Raw genomic sequence first — 13,407 nt, forward strand, 5'->3', positions numbered from 1 at the left:
ATAGTAGAAATACCTTAGGTATTTGTGGGGTAAAATATTCTTTTTCAATTTGTAATCAGTGGGATGGAGGACTGTCACTAATTGATTGTAACGCTTGGTCAGCATAACTTTATTCATTTCCTCTTCTATGGTGATGCTTGAATTTTGCCACATGTAGAAAGAGACCCAGAGATGATTTTTTTTTTTTTTTTTGACCCGTGTCCCCTGCATTGGCAGGCGGACTCTCAGCCACTGTGCCACCAGGGAAGCCCCCCAGAGATGATTTTTACAAACTCAGTTTATGTGTCCATTGATTAAAGCCAGTGGGTTAATTTAACCATTTGTTTTGGTAATGTTCCTAGGCATTCAGTATTTTTTCACCACTCACCAGTATGCTTTTTCAGGAGTACAAAGAGAGAAAAACTCTTATTTGGATCAGAAATTAATAGGAAAATAACTGGCTTAATAATTATTGAGTAAATCAATCTTTCATGTTCTTGGACTGACCATGATACAAAGTTTAAAGACCACAGTGACTGACAGCTGTTTTCTTATGTAAGTGTCCGATTCCAGTTCAGGTGTCACTCTCCATGGAGGCAAGCTGTTTCCTTTGTTTTTTATTTTTTTATTTTTTATTTATTTATTTTTCTTTGTTTTTTAAATAATAACTTTTTGCTTTGACATTGGGAACATTTGAACCTTTTATAGAAAGAAAGTTTATATTAGTTTTTAGTTTACTATAAATTGAATACCTATCTATTGATAGACTGTCCTGGCTGCTAAAATAGGAGGCCATACAGTAGGGAAGGACTGTTGTACTTATTTAGCCATTTGGTGACCAGTGTCCAAGCTTTTTTGAGTAGGTTTGAAATAGAATCTGCATGGGACTTTAGGAGGAGTCTTTCGGCAGGAATATGTAGGATGTCGTTGGAGGAGGGATTGGAAGTGGAGGGCCTGTTCGGAGGGCTTGGAAACTACCCTGATGAGAACTAATGCATGTTCAGGTGGTAGTGGTTGTACAGTAACGAACAGTGTTCTCAGTTGCCTTTCAACCAGGTCAGATTATTAACTTTTAAAACTTTGGGATACAAAGTGTAAGCCAGACCATGGTGAAAAGCAGGCAGTAGTATAATAGCAAGTCAGAGACTGTCCCCTGAGTACCTGGTGGTGCAGGTGCAGCCGTTCTTCTCTCCCACACTCCACAGTTTACTGGGAGAGGAGAAGTTGGCCTGGCTGACTGAGTGGGAGAGCTTTGCTCTGCTTTCTCACCCCGGCCCAGCAAGGAGCTTGGACACAGGGCCTTGGGTAAGGCCTGCATTCAAGTTGGGGTCAGGGTATGGCCTTGCTGTGCCCATTTCACAGCCTTAGCTTTGAAGGTCTCCACCTGCAGGTGGGGTAGTGATGCCTTATAAACCTAAGGTGACACAAGGCCAGAATTACATGATGAGGCTACATCCAGGAGCTGCTCTTGCCTCAACTGTATCTTCTGTCCTATTGGTAAAGTTAGAGCACAAGTTAGTCTGTTTTGGGTAAAAGGAGGCAACCAGTTTCCAAAGTGTAGGTGGTCTTGGGCACGGCTGCATGACCAGTCATCTGAACGTTACCTTAGGGGCTATCTGAAATGATTATGGGAGGCAGGGTCGCTCAGCCCAGAGCAAATTATCGACAGAATGGCGAGACGGGATTGAGCACGTTGGCCTCCGTGATTTGGTACAAAATAATCACATCAGTTGTCCTGTTCAACTTGGTTTGTATTTTGGCCCATAGAATTAGGGACATAAGAATACTCATTCAGATTCAAGGCCAGTAATGAAGGTAATGAAAGAAAACTACTCCTACTCTCTCTGCTTATGTAATAGAGCTTTGAATAATGGGAATATTTAAATAATTGGATACTAAGATTGATGCGGAGTTAATCATAAAGCTTTTTGTTTCAACACTAACTGAAAGAAATTACAAAACCTCCTGCCTTGGTAAATATGTGTGAGGCAAAACCTCCTGCCTTGGTAAATATGTAATTTAATCTTTGACTCAGGACCTTGTGGCAATGTAGGGCCATCGTTTTGCACTGTGGCTTTCTTTGTGTAGTATTTTGTTTAAATCTAGGAAGTCTCAGAGCTCAAAGTGTATCTGACATACACCAGAATGCAACATGGGAGGTGCTTTTTCGGAATGATTTCCCGTACGGTTGGTTTTGTAGAAATCTTCTTTTTGTTAAGAGCAAATGGTTGACCCCTCCCCTAGAGTGAGAGAGTAGGGAGGAGTGGAATTAGTTCATGATTCCAGTTAGTTGGGTTCTAGCAAACTTATTTCACAATGTAATGTGTCCTTGGGAATAGGAAATCATTCAAGCCTGGGCACTAACTTGTTACTTGAGGAAAAAAGGAGTTATGACCTAGAACAGATGTGAAGATTTGTGGCTGTTTGGCCCCAAGGGGTGGAAGAGTAAGGACCGTTCAGTTAGGGAGAACTCATTTCATGAGAGAGAAGAGACTTTGCTCTTTACTGGGAGGACAGGCAGGGCTTTGTGATGCTTTGTGCTTGAAACTTTACAGTGATGTTCACGGGCCACTCCTCTTTCGTATGTTACTGCACACCGTCAAAGTCTGTTTCATTTGTAACTGCAGGGCCGCCTTTTTGCCTATCCCGACACTCACCGCCACCGCCTGGGACCCAACTATCTTCAGATACCTGTGAACTGTCCCTTCCGAGCTCGAGTGGCCAGCTACCAACGTGACGGCCCCATGTGCGTGCTGGACAATCAGGGTAGGCCTGGGACTGTGGCTCACCCCACGGGTGTGGAGGGCACTGCTGGGCAGGGCGCGGGAGGCCCCGCCAGCCCAGGGGTCGCCAGGCTGGCCCAGGCACCTGCTGCTCTGTGGAGGCCCCGCAGCCGCTCCTGCCAACCTCCTATTTGTTGCCCAGCAATGAAGGTTTAAACTGCCTGAGGACTCTCCATACTTGAATCTATTTTATATGTTTTATGGAGAGTTCCCTCCTCAGATTTTACTTGCTGTGCATCTATGAAAGGCAGGGAGAAAGGTTTTTCCACACTGGCTGTTGTAGGGTATCATCCAACTTAGGGAGTGGGTTTTAAAGACTCTTCACAAAGTGGACGATTCCTGAAATCACTCTTAAGTCACCAGGACTTAGCCTCTTGGAAATGCAAAAGCCAAGAGTTGCCATACACATGCCATACTACATGTGTCTGAAGGACACATGATCCCTTCAGAAATTTTACTGATGATTTATATTTATAGCCATAGATGTCTATATTCAAACAAAGTTTCTTTTTCTATGCTAAAAATAATACATGTACCTTAAAGGAAATTTGGAAAATATAAGGGAAAGAAGAGAAGAAAGAAGAAAAACCCATATATAGTCACAGTGTCCAAAGGCCAGAACTGTTGCAATTTGCTGTATTTCTTTCCAGTCTTTTCTGTGAATACTTGTTATACATTTAAGATTAGTTTGTATATATAGTTTTGTGCCTTGCATTTTGTTACCATTATCATTAAGCCTTTTCCAAGTATTTAACAAGTTTACATGCTCACTGAATGATTGTATTGTGTTGTTGCCATATTTCTGCTCTTTGAGGTTTACAAAGGTATGGAGCGTGTTATTGCCCAAAGTAACTGATACTTCTGTGTCTGTCTTCTGCGTTTTTATTCTAAAGTGATTTTTTTTCATTAATCTCCCTCGGTCCTTTCATTATTGAGACTGGCTGTATCAGAGCAGTTCATGTATATTTTGGAACGTCATTAATAAGTAAATGCTTTGTGTTTGCCATTCTTGTTTACTATTATAGTGGCATATGTATGAAAAAAACTACTTTGACACACCTTTTGCCTAATTTTAAAAGTAGACCATTTGGGCTGTGCCCTTGCAGTTTGATGAAAGAGCTTAATTGTTCCCAGTAGTCAATGACTTGAAGACAGCTGCGACTTTGAGTAAAGGTAGAGATAATTTGGAAATCAAATTTTAAAATTACTCAATTGGCACATTTCAAAGAGCTAATTCTTAGTGCAGAAAACCACTGTGATGGCTCGTTATTGGAGCACTTTGCTTTTCGCATGGACGTGGCTGAGCTGGAATGAATTTCTTAGGTGGATAACTGGGCTCCATGGTAGTAGGGTGCCCCCTCTCTTCCTACATGCATTTGGCTCCTTCGTCAATGTGATGTACAGGCATCTCCTGCTTATCCACCCAGAATAATCTGTTCTGGCAGTGAGCTGGGTAAAATTCTAATCCCGACTGGTTTGTTCAAACCACTTACTGTGCTTCCAGCTCATCCTTCCTGTTCAGGCAGCACGTACTCAGGTAATGCAAGCTTCTGCTAACATCAGCCGAAGCAGGGTATAGTTGGGAAAATGAACATGCCAAAAGGAAAAAAGAGCCTCATAACTTATTCCAGAAATCTTAATAAATGTTTTGATCGCATTTGTCATTATTTTTCCTAATTCCAGATGAATGAGTGCTGACATACTAGAAATATCAAATTTTAGAAAAATTTGTTAAAAATTTATCTGTAGAGAGAAGTGAAAGTGAAACTAGAACTGAATAAAGTCTTGGTCAATAGGAAGGATAGATATCCCGAGAATCTTAAAACACCATTAAGAAATAAATAGTGAAGTAGAATCCTGTGATAGGAGTGTAGTACGTGCTGGAATGGAGAGGACAAAAATCCCAGATCCCGGATCCACCACTGACCACCACATCACCCTGCAGCACTCAGTGAACATCTCAGGGCTCTGTTCATTTGTCTGGCGATTGAAGGAGCAGAGCTGGAGCAGAGCTAGAACTTTGAGTTGCTCCCAAGAATTCTGTGATTCTGTTTTTTTTTTTTTTTTTTTTTCATTAATTACACGGGCCTCTCACTGTTGTGACCTCTCTCGTTGCGGAGCACAGGCTCCGGACGCGCAGGCTTAGCGGCCATGGCTCACGGGCCTAGCCACGCCGTGGCATGTGGGATCTTCCCGGACCGGAGCATGAACCCGCGTCCCCTGCATCGGCAGGCGTACTCTCAACCGCTGTGCCACCAGGGAAGCCCTGTGATTCTGTTTTTGAACTGAGCCCAAGCCCCAATGAAACCCTCCAACCTGAAATATGTCTTTGAGTCTCTTCTTCTATGGCGACCAAACCAAGCTCATATAAATATATTCGTACCGGAAGGTATCAGGAGATTGTAGAGATGAGGCCGTCTGAAGTGTTCAAAGGGAATTTGAGATCTCTTCATTAAGACGCAGAGTGAGACAGCCACCGCAAGCGTTTGGCGGATGGCATATTCTCTAAGAATCCAAGTACTGCCTGTAGCTACATATGGGGTGTTAAAAATCATATGTGCATGGCATGTATATGTGTGTGTATACACGTATGTATAAATGTCACTTGAATTTATTTCTTATTTTGTTGACTGTTTGTAATCTTCCTTCATTTTTCATCTCCCCAAGTGAATCTGTGTGGTTTTCTGTTAAAGGTGGAGCTCCAAATTATTACCCCAACAGCTTTGGTGCTCCGGAGCAGCAGCTTTCTGCCCTGGAACATAGGACCCACTGTTCTGGGGATGTGCAGCGCTTCAACAGTGCCAACGATGATAATGTCACTCAGGTAGTGGCTCTTTTGTCTGCTGTGCGAGTTGCTTGGTTATCCTCCTTGTCAACGTCTGCATATATTCCCCCGTTTAAAGTGTCTAATACGTCTTAACTTGAATTCAGGGACAACATCTCTATTCATAAATCAGTGCCTGTATTAAATGGAGTTGAAGAGTTGTGTTACTATGCCCTTTTAGTACAAGGTATGGAGACTCATTTCAGCTCCTCCAAATTTTATTGACGGGATGTAAGTGGGAGCCATTGGGGAAGCAGTGATCTCGTGGAAATCTAAGAAATGGGCAAGTAAAGCTTAAGTACAGCTGAATCTAAGAATCTGAGAAAGGCAGTCCAGATTTAAGGGACTAGAACTGGATTCAGAATAGCACTAGGAGGCCCAGTAGCAACGGTGTGCGTGTTTCCACTGCACGGCACCCCATTCATGTGACTCAGCTACTCTCCATCTGTCTGCTGTTGCTCTCCAATACCAATTACTCATTCTTACCATGTCCTTCCCTATTTTTCTCCTCTTTGCCTCATAGCTTGTGTTTTAACATTGCTGTGGTTTTGCTATGACCATGGCCTAACTCTTCTTCTTCATGGCTTCTTTCTCCATGTATTACTTTTTTTCTTTTTGGTCCTTTTTTACTCCTTCTCTCAATACTTCTACAGTCAGATTCTGGAGAGAGGAAATTGGATTGAATGGACTAATGTTTTCACTGTGGGTTGCATCATTGGCCTTTGGCCAGCCTCTAGTTAACTGCCCGGGGTGAAGCGCCCATCCTCTTTCTAATCACCTATGGCTGCCTGGGGGCTGTTCTTTTAGTAGATGCCATGGAAGAGGCCCTTTGACTCTGAAGAGCAGCCACCTCATTAATGTGCCCAGTGCAACTTATACCACACGTAAGAAAAGGATAAAGTTAAAAAGTATAGTTGTCTTAGATCTCTGCTTGGGTAGTTGGTGTTAAACAATATTTAAATTAGAATGGGACCTATTCTAGCCTTTCAATTTGTAAATGTGTGTTCCCAGTAAAATATACTTAAATACATAAATTAATTCACTATGAAGATAGCGTTATTTGAAAGGCACTTATATGTATACATGTATATAAAAAAGAAATTATTGTACCTTATAAACCATTTTTAGATGAAACTAAATGTCTCCTAAAAGCCTTTTATAGTAACTGCCTTATTCTTGGTGATGTAGGTTACCAAGTATGAATATATTACAATACAATTCCTGCTTCTCATAAAATTTTACCTACCTGAAGTCTATTCCAGTGTTAAGCTAGCTAATACAACCTCTGTAAAAATTAATTTAGATAATGAGGCTGTTGCTCACACATTAAAATTTACTATATGATCATTCTTATTTTGAGAGATTTTCTTATCACTATATAGAACTCAAGTTTTTAAGCAGTCAAGATTCTGTTTATAGCTTCATAGCATAATCCTATAACTGTAAGAGTCACATGGAATATAAATAGGAAGATCCAGGTTTATACTCTTAAAAATGATTCACTTGGACTCATGCTTCTGGCTTGTGACAGACAAGCTTGTGTCAGACCTATCCTCTCATGGAGAGCATTGGAAAGCTAGATAAGATACAAAAAGGCTGTGGAGAGCTATAAAAGCAGCAAGAATTTGAGGGGCCAAGATTTTGAACAGAAAAGAAGTGCAGAGATATGAGCTTGATATTCGTTCTTCTTTTCTCATGAGGCATTTATTACTTTGTAAGTATTGGCCAACATACTGAGCAGAGTTTACAGCGTTTTCATGGGTCTGGAGGGAATAAAAATTGGAGTTCAGGACCTGCTAAGGAAGAGGGCCTCTAGTTAACATCCCAGGCACTCAGTTGGATCCCTGAACGGCCATCCTAGAAATAAGGGCAAACCTGAAATCAACTTGCCTTTACAAAAAATGAGACTCAGTTTTATACCAGTCCAATCTCAGACTGGATTAAGATGATCTCCCTCTATCCTCTCTTCCAGAAGCAAACATAAGGCTTTGGAGGAAAATAGAGCCTCAAATTATCACTGTATTTTTTCATATGCAAACGCCCAGCATTCAGTAATAAATTATCAGGCATACCCAACACATAAGACCTTATATCTGAAAAGCAAGAGGGGGATAAAAAAAAAAAACAACTAGCAATAGAAACAAACCTACTGAAGATCCAGATAGTGGAATTGTCAGATATAGGTTTTAAAATAGCTGCAAATAATATGTTCAGGAAAACAGAAAACAGTTGACAACATGGAGAATTTAATAAGAGAACTTGAATCTGTCCAAAAAGAATGGAAGGGACTTCCCTGGCAGTCCAGTGGTTAAGACTTTGTGCTTCCACTCAGGGGGCACAGGTTCCATCCCTAGTTGGGGAACTAAGATCCTGCATGCCGTGCAATGCGGCCAATAAAATAAAATAAAATTAAATTAAATTAAAAAGAAAAAGAATTGAATGGACATACTGAACTGGAAAATGCAACAACTAAAGTTAAGCATTTAGTAAATGAGCTTAAAAGGAGATTAAATATGGCCAAAGAGAAGATTACTGAATTGGCGGATAGAGCAGTAGATGTTATCAAGACTCAGTCATGAAGAGAGAGCAAAAGAACTTCTCTTTGTTATGAGAAACCAATTAGAGATTGAGAAGGCAAACCACAGAGTGGGAAAATATATTTGCGGTTCCTCTAACTAACAAACAACTCATATACAGTACATGTAAAGAACTCCTGCAGAGCAATAAGAAAACGACAGACAAATGAATAGAAAAATGGGCAAAAGACTTGAACAGGCACTTCACAAAAGAAAATATCCAAATGACTGAAAAACACACAGAGTAGTTTATCTCACTGGTCATCGGGGATATGCAAAATAAAACTAAAAAGAGATACCACTACATACACACCAGAATGACTAGACTGAAAAAGACTGTGTACCAAGTATTGCGAGAATGAGAAACAACTCTGACTCTTACCTGAGTGTAGATTGGTTCAGGTGTTTTGGAGAACTGTTTGTCAATATCCACTGAAGCTAAACATGTACGTGTCTTTTGACCTAGTAAGTGCACTCTTATATAGATTCTTAATAGAAATGTGTACATATGAGCAGCAGAAGACATGTACAGCACTGTTTATTCATATTACCCAATGTTCATCAACAAAAGCTTGGATAAATAAACCGTAGTATATTCCCACAGTGTACAGCAATGAAAATTAAAGAAGTATTCCAACAAACATTACCATAGATGAACCTTACAAACATGACATTGAGCAAAAGAACAAGAATATAGACTGTATGATTCCATTTGTGTACATTTGAAAGAGAAGTAAAAAACGTTTATAATATTAGAAGTCAAAAAATTCACCCTTGGGGAGGCAGTTGGAGAAAGGGGATAATGACTGGGTGGGGGAGTATGGTGGGATTTCTGGGGTGTGAGTGATGTTCTGTCTTGATCTGGGTGGTTGTGACACATTTGTGTCCACTGAAAAATAATTGAACTTCACACTTATGTTTAGTACCCTTTACTGTAGGCATGTTACACTTAAAAAGAAAAAAATCATTCTCTAACTTTGTATAGACTGGTAAAAATGTCACTTTTCCTTTTAGAGGAATTTGGTCCTGCTCTTAAAGGTCTGTGGTAAAAGTGTTGGAGTGGGTAAAGCACCTAGAGCCTACGCTCTGTAATGAGAGAAGCCACCACAATGAGAAGACCCCGTCTCATTTCTCTAGTTGCAGCGAGCGGGGGCCACACTTCGCTGTGGTGTGCAGACTTCTTATTGCGGTGGCTTCTCTTGTTGTGGAGCACGGGCTTTAGGTGCATGGGCTTCAGTAGTTGTGGCTTGCAGGCTTCAGTAGTTGTGGCTTGTGGGCTCTAGAGCGCAGGCTCAGTAGTTTTGGCGCACGGGCTTAGTTGCTCTGCGGCATGTGGGATCTTCTCAGACCAGGGCTTGAACTCGTGGCCCCTGCCTTGGCAGGCGGATTCTTAACCACTGCGCCACCAGGGAAGTCCCTTATATTTAGACTTTGCTCAGATTTTAAGAAATATTATTATATTCTGATATTTGATAACAGAAAAATTATGAATATTTGATATTTTATGAATTTGCTACTTTGGATAATTGGATATTTTTGGACTTTATAAACATTAGTAGAACAGTACATAGAGTAGTGCCTGGTGTGTTATAGGTACATGAGAAATAAGTATTTGCTCAATGAGTGAATGAAAGAAATGTAGAATAGAATCATAGCCATAACTTAGAAATGGTTAATTTCAGAAATGAGCAGAGGCTGTTAGGACTCATATACTTAATACTAAGCTCTTACTTTTTATTTTAACTTCTTGATAGTCATTTTAGAGGTTAAACCCAATAATCTAAGCAAAATATCACTATTAACATCTGTTTTCTCCAAGAAATCTTGGCTTCTGAATAACTAAAGACCTAATTAATAAATTGGGGTGTTTTCCTCCCCTTTGGTTCTGGGTGAATTGAACAAAGATTGTATTGCATTAAGCTTACATTTAATGACGGTTTGCACATTCTGCACTTGTCAGTATTAAGGTGTGGTGGCATTTTTAATTGTAGGCAACACTGCCTTCTATTTATAAGAGATTTATAAGCAGTGACTGCAAAGGACATTATTAAAAAGAAGTTATGAGCTATTATCTTCCTGTTTTGCTTAAAATAAAATAAAAAGTGAGGAACTCAACACGTGACAGTTTCAACTATAATTTTAAATTATTCTTAAATTCTAAAACCTTTTTTCATTCTTATACCAATGAGAAATCTTGCATCTTCATTTCAAAAGTGGTGTTTGGGTGGGTTTTGTTGGTGCTAAAGTGGTTATTTGATTCCCTGCATTCTATTTTCAATGAGCAGGTGCGGGCTTTCTATTTGAACGTACTGAATGAGGAGCAGAGGAAACGCCTGTGTGAGAACATAGCGGGCCATCTGAAAGATGCGCAACTTTTTATCCAGAAGAAAGCGGTGAGTGATACTTTGTAAGCCGAAGGGTGACACCTGCTGGCAGGGGAAGAGAGTGCAGCTGTGTGAGAAAACCCTTCCATGAAGTGTCATTTCTATTTCACTTGAGCTAAGCACACTTAAAAAAACTAGTATGAATCCCCAATCAACCTCTGATTCTTTTCTCTCTGTGTTTTACCTCCAGTATATATGCCACGTCCATTGATCCTTAGCTCTTTGTCCAGTGTATAATAATTTAGTTGAGTTTAGGGTGAATGGTCTCCTATGCTGTTGTCTGACTGCAGCCAAGTTCTGTGTAAGAGGGTAATGTCCAATGTCAAAATGTGGGTCCTGCCACAATTTTGCTTAGAATTCAGGTGATAAGAAATACAGATTACATTTTTGTGATTTGAAGTCAGCCTGACTACTTGATGTTATGAGGCCTGACCCTCCTTTGGAAGAAACTAGAAACGTGCACGTTTTCTGGGGTCAGAACTGAGCTGCTTCCAAAGACTCAGGCTGAACTTTTGAGCTGAGGCCCCAGGGTATTTCTGATGGTAGCTCGTTGTGTTGTGTGCTCTGCTGTGGTCTCCCGGCCTGCCGCAGGGGAGTTAGCCTCTCGTAGATTTAGGAACCCTGGCTATTTCTTTGTCTCTTGGTTGCCGCTTCTCTGTTCATGGGGGCAGCTGTCTGGGATGTGTTCTAAGGCCCGGAGATATGTACCAGCAGGCTGGATGCTCTGTCTGCAGGCAAGGTTCTATAACTGTGTTTCACCAGGGCGTGTATGAAAGATAACCCTTTAAGTCCCTGGGCGCTAATCGTTCTTGCTGTCTGGGGCAGAGAGCCTGACAGTCGCTCTGTGAGATAGGTGGGGCGGGTATTTTCTCATCTCACTGATAAGAATGAATAAGACCGTTTGTAAGTAGAGGGCTGGGCTTGAACCCTTGGCCTTCTCCTCTCACATATGCTGAAGCTGCAAGGCCCCCTGTGGGTTCTTGATGCCCCACCTCAGGACCAGCCCGCGGTCAGGAATTCCTGCTTGAAGTGTGCTTAGTTGCCCAGCAGGGGTTAGTGTTTGTGCATCTCACTTTAAATTCAGGCAGTGTCTGGGCCTGTTTCTTAATGCAAATCGCTGTAACTTTTTGTGTTCCTCCGAGGTCAGCTCTTTACCTGCTGTAAATGTAGCTCACCTCATAACGCGTTTTTCTCACGGTACTCTACGAGGTAGACGTAATCATCCCACTTATTTTTCTGGGGAGTGGATATGAACTGTGTGAGGTAGATTTAGTTATCTCACTGATTTCATGAGGAGTGGGTACTGAAGCTCAGATGAGTGCCTTAGGCAAGGTTGCTCAGCCAGTATATGTCCAGGACGCAAGCCTTCCTCCGTGTTGGTAAATGCTGTGTGGTTCTGCCTCCCGTGGAAGCGTCTGTCCTCCCCTCTGGAGTCGACCCTGTGAGGCGGACTCTGGGGACTGGTGTAGTGAGGGCTAGGGTAATGTTTACATTATTTTCACCTGGTTACAGGTTAAGAACTTCAGCGATGTCCATCCTGACTATGGGGCCCGCATCCAGGCTCTTTTGGACAAATACAATGCTGAGAAACCTAAGGTGAGCCCAGAGCATCCTGGCTGTGGCAGAGGGGGTGTGTCGTGGATGGGCGTAGTTGGGTTTCCTTTTATGATGATTCTCCTCAGGGACAGCTATTCCGTTTCCTAAGCAGCTGTTCAGAATCTCATTTGAGATATAAAGAACTCACCTGGAAAGCACATGCTCCTTGTTTTAGCCCTGGGCAGTATAAGACAGTCGAAGGTGAACAAATTCTGAATGCTTATTTTCATTTGAGCACAGATTAAAGCTAAGATAAATACTGAGTTGCTGCCCAAGTGAGTTAAGTAACCTGCTGGTCTTGGTCTTTCGAAACAGAGCGCGATTCACACCTATGTAAATCCCGGGTCTCACTTGGCTGCAAGGGAGAAAGCTAATCTGTGAGGCTCGTCTGTCCGCCTATGAAACAAAGCGTAATGTTGACACACATGCCCACTCATCGCTGGATGGAAGATTCTCCTGCGCTAGACATGCAAACGCAAGTTTATGTCTGTACAATGATAATCCCAGGTTTCTATAGCAAATAACGTAATAATGGCTTTTAATGCTATCTTCCTAGGGGTAAATGAACGTTAGAGCTTAACAGTCATTTGAAAGAAACGTGTATTTGCTTTTGACAGCTGATTATTTACTTAAAATGACTAGAATGAAAGTTTCTAGCAGAAATACGATTTTATTTGATAAGAAAAAATCTTGGTGAAATTAATGTTTACATATCATCTCATGGCCTGTTATATAAAAATATGGCTGTAATTATATAAGAAGAAAAGATAAAGATAATCCACTCAGAAATTTAAATTTTTCTAAGTTCCTTATAGGAAGCACAATTTGGTGTCTTTTGAAAATAACTTCAGTACCATCATGGCTTAATGTTTATTCCTGCTTGGAACTGATCAGATTTTTTAAAACTTGGAATTACATTTATGCTAATATAGTATTGATTTTGCAACAGGCTGATCTGTAATTGCTTATCTTTTTACAATAAAATAATCTGTAAATAAAAATAGAAGACTGGTATTTGGTTTCTTTAGGCTCCATATATAACTTGGAATGTCTCAAGACTGTGAATCTGAGTGTCATCTGTTATCAGATACTTACCCGTATAATTAAAAATATCGACCTCACAAGGGTAGTATGTTATTTGTTTAAACCAATAGCCTTTAGATAGCCTCTGAGATACAGGGGACCAGAACTTTATTCTATTGGGAAAACAGCAAATTTCCCAGCTTTGAAAATTGCTTAGATCTCTTGTTCACTAGCTCACTTCT

The 13,407-nt window shown here is 40.9% G+C and overlaps 1 protein-coding gene across 1 annotated transcript in view; it reads left to right on the forward strand.

Moving 5' to 3' along the window:
- Positions 1–13,145, forward strand: part of CAT (catalase) — a 39,392-nt gene extending 26,247 nt beyond the window's left edge. Inside the window, exons 9-13 of the mRNA XM_024752613.1 lie at positions 2,607–2,745; positions 5,456–5,586; positions 10,448–10,555; positions 12,059–12,142; positions 12,458–13,145. Coding sequence (XP_024608381.1) covers positions 2,607–2,745; positions 5,456–5,586; positions 10,448–10,555; positions 12,059–12,142; positions 12,458–12,523 — 528 coding nt within the window. The 3' untranslated portion in view covers positions 12,524–13,145. The remainder of the gene's footprint in view (positions 1–2,606; positions 2,746–5,455; positions 5,587–10,447; positions 10,556–12,058; positions 12,143–12,457) is intronic.
- The last annotated feature ends 262 nt before the right edge of the window (positions 13,146–13,407 follow it).

Source organism: Neophocaena asiaeorientalis, unplaced genomic scaffold (genome assembly GCF_003031525.2).
Source record: "Neophocaena asiaeorientalis asiaeorientalis breed wild unplaced genomic scaffold, Neophocaena_asiaeorientalis_V1.1 scaffold196, whole genome shotgun sequence".
Taxonomy (NCBI): Eukaryota; Metazoa; Chordata; class Mammalia; order Artiodactyla; family Phocoenidae; genus Neophocaena; species Neophocaena asiaeorientalis.